General features: G+C 33.6%; 1 protein-coding gene across 3 annotated transcripts; it reads right to left on the reverse strand.

The window, feature by feature from the left end:
* Positions 1–2,519: 2,519 nt before the first annotated feature.
* On the reverse strand, positions 2,520–10,080 carry LOC132191544 (probable inactive leucine-rich repeat receptor-like protein kinase At3g03770). 3 transcript variants are annotated; one of them, XM_059606633.1, is made up of 10 exons: positions 9,985–10,080; positions 9,284–9,405; positions 7,528–9,034; positions 6,595–6,728; positions 5,625–5,865; positions 5,173–5,378; positions 5,050–5,102; positions 4,527–4,638; positions 3,129–3,413; positions 2,520–2,945 (listed from the first exon to the last, which is right to left on the reverse strand). In XM_059606633.1, exons 3-9 carry the CDS (start codon positions 8,867–8,869, stop codon positions 3,141–3,143), a joined length of 2,361 nt encoding a protein of 786 aa, XP_059462616.1. In that variant the 5' UTR covers positions 8,870–9,034; positions 9,284–9,405; positions 9,985–10,080; the 3' UTR covers positions 2,520–2,945; positions 3,129–3,140. The 3 variants fall into 3 exon arrangements, with proteins under 3 accessions (XP_059462616.1, XP_059462614.1, XP_059462615.1); XM_059606631.1 differs by lacking the exon at positions 9,985–10,080 and adding an exon at positions 9,687–9,973; XM_059606632.1 differs by lacking the exon at positions 9,985–10,080 and adding an exon at positions 9,533–9,670.
* Positions 10,081–14,266: the final 4,186 nt, after the last annotated feature.

Raw genomic sequence — 14,266 nt, forward strand, 5'->3', positions numbered from 1 at the left:
GATGAATCACGTTTCTATCCGCTGCCAGGTCATTGATTTCCTAGCTTTTTCATCTTCGCTACTAGTACTTTATTAAACGCAATATGCTTTGCTGCCTCTACCATAGTGACGATTTTTCTTTATGCTTGATAACCCCTCCGTCATCCGTCTATGGTTTGTTCCAAAAAAGAACCATAAGAAAACAAAAGACCGACCATAAATCAATTCCATTATTCTTAACGATTCGTAGAAAAAAAAACCTGAGAAAACGACTAAAATTTCACCCCATAGATCGCTGTTGAAAGCAGATCTAGAGAAAAGACTTTCTTATTTAAAATCAACAAAAATATAATAATAGAAAAACAACAAAAACCCAACATACCCTCGCGCACGCGCCACCACCAGCCAGCTACATGCCGCTAAAAAGTACCTCGAGAGCCATTGACACACGCTCCCCAATCGATCTACGGTGGAAGCGGGAAAATGAGGGGAAAGGAGAAAAGGGAGCGGGGGGGTGGGGAGGAGGTCCTCCCACTTTGCTATGCTCTCTTGTGCTCCTCTTGCGTTTTTTTTTTTTTTTATATCTCAATTTTCTTATGTAAATTTTACACTCAATTCCGGAATCATATCATATATTCATCACCCTATTGTTAACTAAGACCGACTATGTGGTGAAATTGGACGACATGAAATGCAATATGTTTGAGTTTTTGCAGGGGCAAGTGAGAGTAATTTTATTTTATTTTTTACTTCAGGGGAAATTTACTCATTTTATTTATTTTCTTTCGAGTTGACAGTTTATTTTGGACAGAGGGAGTAAAGTGAAACATTTAATTAGGGGTCAAGTTATAAGGATTTAAATTTTGATGGTATATGTGAGAATTAGTGATAATTTAAGGGGCAAACTGTACTTTGCCCTCAAAGTTTTTTAACCCAAGCAATGTTAACCACTATCATATGTTATATGAAATGCTAACATCACATTCAAACTTAAATTATTATTATAAATTAAAGTAAAAATGTTCTAAAGGTCTTGCGGTATAACTTTTTTTTAATTAAAGAGACACGTGTCATTTTTTATTGAGTATGACATGACAACACTGCTAAAAATTTAACGAAGGATTGACAAAAGGATTTATTTGATAACAATTAGAACGTTCGGGAATGAATCGATACAATTTAACCTTAGGGAGTACTTTAGTAAAAGGATTTATAAGTGCAATGTGTAAATTCTATTTTAATGGTATGGAAAAATGAGTTGAGAAAATGAATTGACACTAGGTGATTTAAAAGTCCACATGAAAATGTACCCACCAAATTCGCCGAAATAATTGTTAGGGTACTCATTGACTCCCTCGTCTGCAAGGCACTCTTCCATTAGTTATACTTCTAGACCAAATCCTAACTTAAACCTAAAACTTAGGCTTTTAGTATTCTTCCATTAGTTCATAGGGTGTGGACTATCAGGATAATCATCGACCGTTGGAACAGTTTGACCGATAGGATGGTTATATACTGTTGGTACGGTGTCAGTTAACGGTTTCAGGAACTGACGGTTCTCGAACCACAAAGATTTTTTTGGACAAAAAATTCCTAACATCGATCTTTAAACCATCTAACACGTTCTAGGGCTTAAAAAGGCTTCCTTTCACTAATCTAAACACTAAACACACCCTAAAACGAAGCTCACGCACTATAATGTCCAAGCTTTTACCCAAAAAATCAAACACTTCATATAAAAACCAAAGCTTTTCTCTATCAACACCTCAAAGCTTAAAGAATCTACACAACACCACATTTATAAGTCAAAAAAAAATTACTCATTAGCAGTAGGAAACTCGGAATAGAACATCTTATCCACAAAACTCCACTTTCTAACCCTAAATTTCATCACACAAACTCAACTTTCACCTTCTACAAACACACACGCACACACACACACGGAAATTAACTAACCACAACATTAAAAACGAAATATAAACGAGTTCGACCAAGAAAATGGATATGTGACTTATCCACTAGATTAGAGCTCAAACACTCAAGAAATGTTGCCCTGGGGTTCATAATGGGGTTTTTTTTAAGACCCTCAACTGCATTTATTCAGTATTGGCCTTATTTCATTAATTTGCATGTAAACTATCACATTCCGGATGGTCTTAGGATCATCCAAAGGCTTTTGCCGATGTGGACCATTCGGACAATGACCGAATGTCTTTCCTATTTTTCCTTTACCTACAGTTCAGTGTTTAAAATCTCATTTCCACCTTTTGAAATTTGCGACTAATCCAACTCTATTATAAACACTCAAACATTAATTAAGGTGTCCTTAATCCTAATTTAGTGTGGGGTATTACATCAGTAGTTTGTTAGATTTCAGTTCAATTGTATAAAATCTCTATATAAGTGTATTGTAGAAGCTATGATTGGAGAATAATTCAAAATCTTCTTCTTGAGATTGACTCTCTCAAATCAGTCAATTCCATTACTTACATTACATCATTCAATTCATTTTCCCATCATCCAAACAATTCATCAGCATATACAATTCATTCCAAATCTCCATTAAGGTCTTCTTGATATACCATGCCAAATACAATCAGCAGATAAGAACAACCCAAAGAGAAACATGCTTTGCCAGCACTGATTTATCTTTATTAAGCCATTAATGGCGATTCTGGAGGGTTAAAATCATTTACATTAAGGAGAACTTAAGAGTAAATGAAAATGACATCTTTTTTTTTTTTTTTTTTTTTTTTTTCTCACATGGAATAATAACATTATATAAACAGTTATTTCCAACTATTGGCTAAGAAGATTACACATTTCCACAAATAAAGGATTTGAGAACCTATCAAGCATGCTTGTCAAGCCAGTAAAAACAGAGAATGAAGCCAACAACATTACTGGATGGAGTCTTGTGATTTACCAGTGTCATTTCCCCATTCCCTCTTGGAAATTTCATCTCTCTGCAGAAGAAGATTTTATGTTTTAATCACTTTACTTGATTATAATGTCAAGATCCTATAAACAAGTAGCTAAGTTGTAAATGACATGCTTCCAATTTTGTAAAAGCATCCATATCAATCAAGCTTGCACCCATATAGTAGCAATCCACGAGAAGATATTGCGTGAGATAAAAACATTCGAACCTCTATGTTCCGCTAACGAAAGGTGAGTATTCGAGATTGTGAAGCCGAGACTGGAGACCCGTCGCTGCTCTGAGAGTCTCCGCACCAGGCATCCTGGACTTGAGCTGCAAACTGCAAGTTCCAGAGCACATCCTCAACAGAAGGTCTATCTGCTGGGTCTTTCAGTAGACACCTAACGCAAATCTCCATCATTGTTCTTAACGATTGATCCAAGCAAGCCTTGTGCACTGCTGGATCAACCATGCTCCTCCGAGCGGCTTCATCAGCTGCAATGCATCCTTGTAACTGCATGGTTCCCAGGAGCGATGAGATCGCCAATAATTACACATGCATTAGAACCAATATTCTAAAAGCTCATGGCAAGTGAAATCAACTAATATATTTTCAGAAGGGAACACCACTCTTGGAGATAAAACTGCGCAGCAGGACCATACCAATATTTTCCAAATTGTTCATTTTAACTGCAAAACTTTGAGGGAACCAAGAGTTTGGGATTCTAATGACCAAAGTTTTATATGGGAGTGCCACTTTAAAATTACATATATCTATGTTAAATTATAATTTTTTCCAAAAGCTTAAGCGGACATGAAAAGGTAAATTTAATGATTTAATTACTATTCTAACACTCTCCCTCAAATGTGAACTTAACACGTGGAATATTTAATTAAAATGGAAGGTGAATGATGGAAATAAGATTCAAACTCAGGACCTTTACTTTGATACCAAGTTAAATTGTATAGTTCAAAAGAGAGAAGGAGAGAAAACACAAAGAAAGTAAAAAAATAAAAGGTTTAGGACAGTGGGTACTAGTCCCTTCACCATAGCACATATTTATATTAGGGTAAAATAACATGATTACAAGAATACCCTTAAGCTATAAGAATACAAAGCTAATGTAAAATATAACAACTCTAACAATCTAACAAGCAAGAAAGATATGTATGACAGAATTCCGCATGCTAAGGATGTAGAGATGACTTAAAAAGGAGGTGAGTGTGTTAAATTGAAACTGTATTGTTCAATTTTATTGTAAAAATTTGAGGGTACTAGCAGACATGGCATAAAAAAGATACCATTTTCCTCATCCCAATGTCCACAATGCATCATGTTTTCCAGTACAAAACTATATAAGGGCAATACTGTAGCTCTGTACAAAACATTAGGTAGAAGGGTAAAAGGATGAGTACATTCATTTTTCCAAATCATGGCATGAAAAGGATACCATTTTCCTTTTGTCCCAATGCATACAATACATCAGGTAAAAGAAAGACATTTTTGACAACACAACCAATTAATTACACCTTGTATTTTCTAATTAACAGAGCCATCTCACTGAATAAAAAGCATATTGAAAGAGTTTCAAAAAGAAAAAAAATATAATAACAGAACCATTCTCACCCGATCTTTAAGAATGCCCACTTCATTCCTGGATGTTAATTGTCTCCCCAGAATGATTTCTAGCAATATCACTCCGAAGTCATAAACATCAACCTTTTCTTCTTGTTTAACCCTGTGGAGTAATTGTTCAAAGACAACAATTTCATTAAACAGTATTGTTGTTGATTATATATATATATATATATATATATATATATATATATATATAAACGCACACACTCACACATATAAGTGACATGAACTTAATCCTGATCGCGATTGGCCTTCTTTCTCTATTTTTTGTTTTTTGGGAGGATGGACTTGAGGTGATAATATGAAAATGAGAATAACCACAAGACATTGAGTTCCTCAAACCAGTGAAGAATCATATCTTGTGTACACATACCTATCTGATAGGTTTCCCGATACAAAAGCTATACAGAAGTTCATTGTTCATCAGAGATTATGGATCTTTACATCTCATACGATATATTTTGAGCTGTTATAGCGCGACTCAAAACCATATAAATTTTTCAGTACAAACCTTGCATTAAGAACAGGATCTTTGGATCCACTACGGGAAATTCCACGACCAACCTGTGTAGATGAATAGAGGTGAGTACTAATTAAGGAAAAGAATAGACTACCCAATGGAAAGAAAAACAACCTTTCCCATGTCATCAGTTATTAAAGGCAGATAGTAACTGCTAATTTTTGCAACAAGGTTCTGATCCAACAAAATGTCTGTTATTTTAAGATTGTTGGAATATACACCAGGCACAATCCCTGTATGCAAAAATTGGATGCCCTTTGCCACTCCTATTGCAGCTGCTACGCGTTGTGTCCAAGTAAGACGTGGTCTAGAATGTCCCTCTGAAAAATTAAATTTTAGTAGTGACCAATCATTACATTAGTGTGTAAAGTAAATAAAAAAAAGTCAAGACAGAGAAGACTCATCGGCTCAGAGCAATTTTTTAGAAATCTCATTCAGAGGACTCACAATTTCATATAATAATCTTTACATAAGATCAAAGATGAAGCCTAATACAAATGGAGTACTAGTAGTGTAACTTCTATGCCTTCTGACCCAAGAAATTAATGTGCAGATCAATAAATTACCAGAGATCCAGCTCCTTAGTGTGCCATTTGGTATGTATTCAAAGACAAGAAATATTCTGCTAACACTTGAATCATCCAAGTAACACTCAAAGCAGTGTCCCAGAGCACTGACCAAGTGGCGATGTCTGAGTTTTGATATCAGCTCTATATGATGCATAAAGTTGTGAGTGCTGCGACTTTTTTTTATTTTCAAGCATCTAACAGCTACAATAGAACCATCCTTTAGCCTGCCTCTGTACATCTGAGAACATGTAAAAAGCAGGACAGAAATAGATTAAGAAATTCAATACACATCAAATATCACTTATAATCTTAAAAGGAATGATTCACTTCAATATTTTCCTCATCTCATCCTACAAATCTTAGTAGATCAACCATTAGATTTGTGAACCCTACACAAATTCAATAATGGATTCATCAATTCACTACGGAGATGGTTAAAAATAGAATGAATTCTATCATTTCTCTAATCTTAAATATAAATAATTTGACATTTTATTCACCAAGACATAGAAACAAGCTAATTGTTCATTACAATACAGAAAAATCACACTAGAAAAGTAAGGCCAAACTCTTTCAAGCTCCATGAACAAAAACAAGTAGCAGAGTAAGGCAGACCGTGTAACAGTGACAATAGTAGCATAAATGCAATGACATAGTGCATAAAATATAGTAGTTCTTTTAATTATAGATTATAAATAAAATGAAGAAATTAAAGTAATTCTTTACGAGACCAAAATAAGTCATATTCATTCTTTTGTTTTTCTCAAAGCAAATTATATGCTAAGAGGAGTCATATAGTGCAAACTTAATGTATATTATAGAAGGTATCAAGGCAGTTCTGTTTGCATGCAGTAGAAAACATAGCAGAAGGAAACCCAAAAAGCATGTTTAAAACTAAAATTTGAGAGTCTGAATGCTGCTTTTATGGGAAAGTATGAGGCATATTGTAAAACAGATTTTTGCATACCTGTCCATGAGACCCTTCACCCATAAAAGCAGATGTGTGGAAGTTGTTTGTAGCCTCCTCAATCTCTTCCAATGAAAAGGTTCGATAAGCTGGAAGGCCAACTGCTCCCAGCTTCATCGTTTGAGATATATACCCTTCAGGCAAGGGGCAATAAATCAAAGGTTAGATACATGATAAAGATGGAAGAAGGCTTGACCCTTTTAAAAAGTACGATCCTGGAACCAATTGTACTGAAAAACAGAATTTGTAGTCCAACTGCTTAGGTTTTCATGACCCGAACTCTCATACATAAACTGTAGGCATTTCAGAGAGCTTAAATTAGACTTTTGAATTCGAGTTAAGTTAGAGAGGTCAAGAAGAATTGTTATAGATTAAAATGTTAAAATCATAAAGATAGGTTGACTGAACAAAAACTTCTTTGCAACACAACTCTATGCAGAGCTGCATTTTCTAGTAGTTATTTTCAAATCCAATGAGCACTCACCAACTCTTTATGATATAGTTAAAACATCACTTCAGTTTCTATTATGTCACTGATAATTCTGCTAACTATATGTTGGGGATATAATTTCAATGTAAAACTAGTAAACCAGAATGTATTGGTCAAAGAGCAACAAGGCAGAGTTGAGGGTCAATTTTGAGTTTTACAACATTGAACAACGAAAGAATCATCTTAATACAATTCATACAGAATATCACCAAATTTCCTGCATAGAGCATGATGAAAGTGAAATATTAAGAGGAAATTGATGGAACTAAAAAGAATGTGCTTATGTAACAGCAAATAATAAACAGGTTAACATAAAATAGCTTATTTATTCTGCTTAAAGAACATATAGTCTTATTCTTAGTGCACACAAACAAAAATGCACACACACCAGACACATTGAGAGAGAGAGAGAGAGAGAGAGAGAGAGAGAGATGAAACCTTACTTGCATCAGAAAGTATCTTTGAGGTGTACCCAGCTGATGCATTCTCCGCTATTAATCTTGTGGGAGGTTTCTTTACCATAGTTCCTCTCTTGGCATTTACTCTTCTAACAATCAATAAAATCAGTCCAAGAAGTGCAATTGCCCCAACAACCCCTCCAATTATACCCAAGGCAAGAACTGCTTTAGAAGCTTCTTTCCGTTTCTTTTGATGTGGAGGAATGCCCACAGCTAAGGCTTCATTCCGGCAAAATGAATATGGGTGTTGATTTTTCTTTCCATTGTCCAAACAGTTCCTAGCATACAGGACAACCCGTTCCTTAGAATCTGTCAGTAGACAGCTAGGTAAAGTTCCAGTCAAAAGATTTGAAGACAAATCCACAAATTCAAGCTCGGCATTGCAGGATAGATTTTCGAAAAGCATTCCCGTGAATCTATTCCCTGCAATGTTCAGATAAGTAATAGAAGGCAGGGATAACAGTGAAGTCGGGAACGGTCCCACAAATGTATTGAAAGATACATCCAGCCGTTGAAGCTGATAGTAGGAGCTCACTTCAGCAGGTATGCCAGACCTAAACCTGTTCTTACTCAGGACAAGGGTAAGCAATTTTTTGCCAAGTTGAGGGAATTGTGGTCCAAAAGCATTATCTTCCAAGTCAAGCACTTGAAGGTTTGTCAAACGGTCAAAATCAGGCACTGCTCCATAAAAGTGGTTGTGTGAAAGTGCAAGAACTCTAAGATTTTCCAAACTACCCAAGCTACTTGGCAAAGAGCCGTTGAATGAATTCTTCTTCAAGCTTAAAACAGTCAAAATTTGGAGTGAACTCAGCCAATCCGGTAGTCGACCAGAAAACATATTGTCATCCAATATGAGTGTCTGGAGGCTTGTTAGGGATGAAAGCTCTTGAGGGATGGAACCATATAGGTAATTAGAACTCACATTGAGTATTTCTAGAGTTGATAAACGTGCGATTTTACCCGGTAAAGTGCCCCATAAACCGAGAGAAACCAATGTGAGAACTTTCAGGTCAGGAAGCTTAACTAGGGTTGTTACAAAGGAGTGTAAAGAAAAGTTCCGAGGTAAAAGAGGAGCTCCATTGTTGCCAATTATATGCAGCTGGGTTATGCTTTCTTCATAGCATACAAGAGTTAAAGATGACTTTGGTTCAGTGTTGCAGAAATCTGTATTGTTACTCCAGCTGCTTAAAACTACTGGAAAGTTTAGAAGTCGCCGAATCCTTAAAAGGGTCTGAGCCTGGGAGGATTGCAGTTCCTCTGAGTGCTTAATAAAATTCAATAAGATAAAAAGAACTAAAAGCAAAGAATGGTGATACGTTTTGGCCATTGGCAGTAAATCCAAAACCAGCAGAAGAGGCAACGCACAGGTAGTATTAGAGAGCTTTCAAAGACTTAAAAAAACTAGTTTATGATCTTCTAGCAAGCATTTGAAGAGCACTGAAATTAGTAGCTTTTTAACTACCGAAGCTCAAGTTCCCAAGATCGCATATCCCTGCAACCAAATGCATGTGACATAAGAACAGATTTCAACAGAAAAATCCAGATAAATATATAATCAAATTACTCCCACACATCAGTATGGACCCAATAACCAGAAGAATTATAACCTAATAAATCTAATATCTTATGGGAAATGAACAAAAATGGTTTTGCTGGTTAGAAAACAAAATATGGATAAAGAAAGTTGCATATATTTTATTTGTTCTTCAATGTAGTCCACTCCTTATTATCGAAAGCTTACCTCTATCAAGCGTATGGAAATCACTTTGACTTCCAGAATGTTCTTCAATGTAGCCTTCTTTTCCTCTCAAAATCAGAAGCAGCAGATTCAGCCAATTCTACTCAGAACTTGTTGCTCAAGTCCTGTGACCAAATGTCAATCAAAAAAAAAAAAAAAACAACTAAATACATGATTCTGACTTCCAAATGAAGTAAATTATCCACCAAAATCACACTTAAGAAAAACAAAAATATAACAAAAGACAAATACCCTGCTCAGGCTAAGCACTTCAACGCAGATCTCATATTCAAACAAATTGAAAACCCAACAGAGGAAAACCCACATATTACATCACAGTTTCTGCAAGTCTAAACAAACCCAGTTGAACAAAACCCAAAAAAATTCCAACCACACATTCACAAACCTGCAAAAGAGAGGCCACTAAATGTTACTGACACATAAGAGGCTCTTTTTTCCAGGAGGAAGTTTCTGTTTGGACACGCCAAGGCAATATAGTGACACGGCTTCAAAAGAAACTGCTGGAAAGCTTACTTCATGAACCGACACTCCATTGTGCTCAATAATAAGATAATTAATAATCTCTTCCTACGTCACTTTGTTTGGCAACTGTTTTGGTTCTTTTTTTCAGAGGTCTTAAAGGGAAGCCATAGTTGGAGACGAAAAAGCAAAAGAGAGAGATTCCTGCAGAGAATAGAACACACCTTTATTCCACTGTGTCTGACCAAATCTTTAGTCTCTGTTTGTGGTGTCCAGCAGATTTAATGTCGAAGTTTATTTGCATTTTGGAAAAGAAAAAACAAAGAAAAGAAAACATATATATGTATATATATATATATATATAATATCTGTGTGTATATGTGTGTATATATATATATATATGGTTAAAGGCTTAAAGCTGTGTTTGGCACAGACTGTAATGTAAGCTTTCGCTTTCTGGGTACTTGTAAGCACTGGCTTTCCTTCACTCAGTCGTCCTGTCACTTTGTGATGGGGTGGCCCCTTGTTTATTCAGTCTGTTGCTTTTGGCGCCTTTCCTTCTCTTTCTTCTACAAAATACCCGCAATGGCAGTTGCTCTTTCATTTCTTTTCTCATAAGAATTTGAGGGAAATATAAACTAATTAATATCATTTTTTATAAATATTTAACTTGAAATGAAGCCTTTATGAATACGTAGGTAAGCAAGTGACTGTCTTTCTACTAGACATTAGATAGATTTTTAATTTGTTTGTTCTACAAAATTTTAAGAATAATGACGTAGACCAAAGAGGGCGTGCAGGGCACTCCGCTAAAAGGTAAATAAAAGTTGGCTCGTTTCACTAGAAGTCGGGTAGAAGATGGCTTGAATCAAGTGAAGATAGAAATCCGCTTGAGCTATAAGTCGAGACAGAATGCCCTGCTAGATTAATGCTTGTAGTTGGCTAGAGTGAATTTATCTGTTGCAGAATAATTTAAGCGATTTTTTAATTTTTGGCAACGAAAGAATTCCATCCCTCTTAAGTTCTTTCTTGATTTGGTTTACTTTTTCACAATTAGACTTTCATTATTTTCTATAATTTTCCATCCTTAAGAAATTTGTCTGTTCATAGATTGTTCTTACCATTTATTTTCTTGTCTTTCTAAGCTTTTAAGTACTGTTAAAAGTTGAGAGCTTTTGTATCAAGAGAATCAATTTTTGATGATGAGGTTCATGTTTGAAAGGTATTTTGTATTTTGAATCAAACCCAAAAATTACTATTGAAAACCATTATCAAACATATTAGCCATCTTTTGTGAAGAAAAAGAATAAATAAATAAATAAAAAGGATGAAATTCAAAAGAAAAGTATTGACTTAGGTTCCAACTGAAGGCTTTTTTTTTTTTTCTTTTCTTTTTTTTTTAATGATGAAGCAGAGAAGGTGTTTTTTTTTTGATAGAGAGCAGAGAAGGTGTTGGATTCCTTAAGAAGACAGCTCCTCTCTGCAGTCTGCAGTGCATTATTCTTGCAAAAGAAAAGAAAAGAAAAGAAAAAAGAAAAGAAAGAAAGGGTAGTGAATAATGACAATCGTACGGAATATTTGTTGTAGCGTTATAATTTCTCTATTATTTGTGTTTGAGCCGAAAAATAATTGAAAGCTTAGGCCCTAGCTGCAAAAAGTAGTGTTGTCATGTCTACAAGTTACTTCTATGCCTCAAATCCTTGCCAACCATGATACACTATAAATTCCCTTCAATTAAAAACAAAATTCTATTGGTAGGTTTTTTTATATTTTTTTTATCTTTTCTCATTTTAGATTTAGAAAGGCCTTCCTCCTCGGATAAGGAGGACTAATATTACATATTCAACTTTTATTAAGCTTTTATTTTATTGAACTGATACAACATTGTCACATTAGTCATCAGCCTAATGAAGTGAAATGTTATTCATTTCCGTATAAAAAGTGAGCAAATCTATCATTAAATACGTGGAATCCAATGTAGGCCTCACAGATAATTACTCCTAACAAAAAAAAAATATATATATATCCTCTCTATTTCTGATAAAATGCAAATCAACATTATTGTCCCTTATAAATAAAAATTGAGGATATATATATATATGCTAAGAGTTAATAAGTTTTTCATATTTGATTCATATTCTCTTATAAATTTAATAAATCAACCATTAAATTTGTATAGTCTACTATTGACTTATGTGAGGTCCACACAAATCTACAAATTTAATAGTTAAAAAGATGAGATACGTCAAAAATCACATAAATCTACAAATTTAATAGTTAAAAAGGTGAGATATGTCAAAGATGAAATATATATATATATATATATATATATATGATATATATATATATATATATATATAATGAATGGGAGGAACAATCCAAAAACAGTATTGAGTAGCTCTTTGATTTGGATCCATAATGATTCAAAAAGCATTGACTTCAAGTGCCTGTCATTCCTAGGAAATTATTCCATGTATGTATGGGAAGCTGATACATTTGGGATAAAAGGAAAAAGTAAGTAAAACAAGGGAGGTATTGGCTGAAATTTTGATGTGATGTGTTGAAAATTCAATAATAAATTTCTCAGGAAAGAAAAAGGGAACAAAATGGTAGGTGATTAATAATGCTAGAAATAAATGAAGATGCATGAGTGTTGGTGTACTAATGGTGAAAGACTTTTCATTAGGCTTATAGACCAATAATAGCTGTTGGATATTTTGTCTTGCAAATGTTTTTTTTTTTATTTTTTTTTAAAGTGCAAATATTTAGTTAAAATTAATTAAGTGAAAGATTTTATATATATATATATATATATACGCGTTTTTTAAAGAACCTACATCCGACTCACTATTTTAGTTATTTATTTTCATTATTTTATTTAAAATATATATATTTTTTATTATTATTATTTTTATCTATTTTCAAAAAGGAGAGAAAGTCATATTAATTTTTTTAGTAATTTAATTTTTGCACTGTTGAACTACCGTGTTAAACAAATTTTCCGAGTACGGTAGTAGCTAGTCGAATCTCTAGCTAAAATGACTAGTCGAATGGAGTTTTTCTCTTCTTTTTATTTTTTAATTATTTTTTAATTAATTTTTTTGATAGGACTAGCTAAAATAATAATTATTTTAGCTATCTTAGCTAGCCAAAAATATACATGTATTATGGAGTAACATTTAGAGCTTCCCCCTACATATCTATCTATGTGCTTGGGGCAAGGGTTGTGGTTAAGAAATCAACCAATTTTGATTACAACTTGGGATGTGAGTTGAAGCAAACCTCATTTACTAGAAAACAAGCACTAGTCAATTTCAACTTAATGTGTTTGGTGAATTACACATGGAAGAGGCATGTCACATGCTATATGTGGCGTATGGACATTAGATGAATGACATGTTAAGCATGTCTTTTAGTGCAAGTTGCAAGCTTTGATTTTCAGTTTCCGAGAGGTAGGTCAAGTTGAGCTCGAGTGAAAAGGAAGCCTGATTTATATATATAGATTAATGTTAAACACAATACTTTTATTTTACTTGACTGATGTTACAATACTAGAAAAAAAAAAAAAAAAAAAGGAGGAAAAAAATACACTTTAATCCCTAAACTATTATCCATTTTGGATATGTACCTTTAAACTTTAAAAAGTGACATTGGAATCTCTCGTACTATCACCACAAGTAAAATTAAACATTTTATTTATTTATTTATTATCTTTTTTCCTCAAAATACTCTTAAAGTTACTAAAAAAATCATTTGAAAAAAAAAATTAAAATAAAAAACAACTGAAAACACCAAAAATGGGTCGCCTTTCTTATGTTAGCCCTCTTAATTTCTTTCTTTTTTTTTTTATTTGTTTAATTGTTATTATTATTATTTTTTATATATTTTGAATAATTCAAGGATATTTTAAAATAAAAATGAAAAAACGTCTAATTTGACACGCAATGATAGTATGTGAAGTATCGACGTCATTTTTTAAAGTTTAAAAAAGTAATTAAAAGTCTTTAAGAGGTAACTCAATCGGTTGGGATCACGCATAATAAAGAAGAGGTCACTAGTTCAAATTTTTCTCCCTCCTCTAATGCGGACATCTCAAAAAATAAAAAGACGTAATTAAAAAATAGGTAATAATTTAAGATCTAAAGTAAAAATTAATAAATACTGTCACATCATTATAGTAAAATAAAGATAAAATTAAAATATAGGGTTGCTCTTTTAAATATAATAAACCACGTCTTCCTAATTGCAATTTGTTTTACTTGAGTGAATCCAATTTACATAATTTTTGAATTAATTAATGAAAAATAGTCCAGAAATTGCAAGGCAATGGAGGTCACCGACTCACCAACTCCCCCAACAGGAAAAGCATCATCAGTTTACATCATGTTGGGTAGCAGTTGGAAACTTGTTAAAGCGACAGAATCAAACATGAAATTCAGAGCTTTATTATATTCATGGGCACGTAATGCTGGAATTTCTGTTAAGCCATCGCACTCCCTTCTTTTT

Source organism: Corylus avellana, chromosome ca9, assembly GCF_901000735.1.
Source record: "Corylus avellana chromosome ca9, CavTom2PMs-1.0".
NCBI lineage: Eukaryota > Viridiplantae > Streptophyta > Magnoliopsida > Fagales > Betulaceae > Corylus > Corylus avellana.

Coding starts and splice junctions, on each gene's coding strand:
- LOC132191544 (XM_059606633.1), bottom strand. CDS start 8,869: ATGGCCAAAACGTATCACCATTCTTTGCTTTTAGTTCTTTTTATCTTA. Junction 5,866..6,594: donor GTGAAGGGTCTCATGGACAG/GTATGCAAAAAT, acceptor ACATGTTCTCAG/ATGTACAGAGGCAGGCTAAA. Junction 3,414..4,526: donor TGGGCATTCTTAAAGATCGG/GTGAGAATGGTT, acceptor GGAACCATGCAG/TTACAAGGATGCATTGCAGC.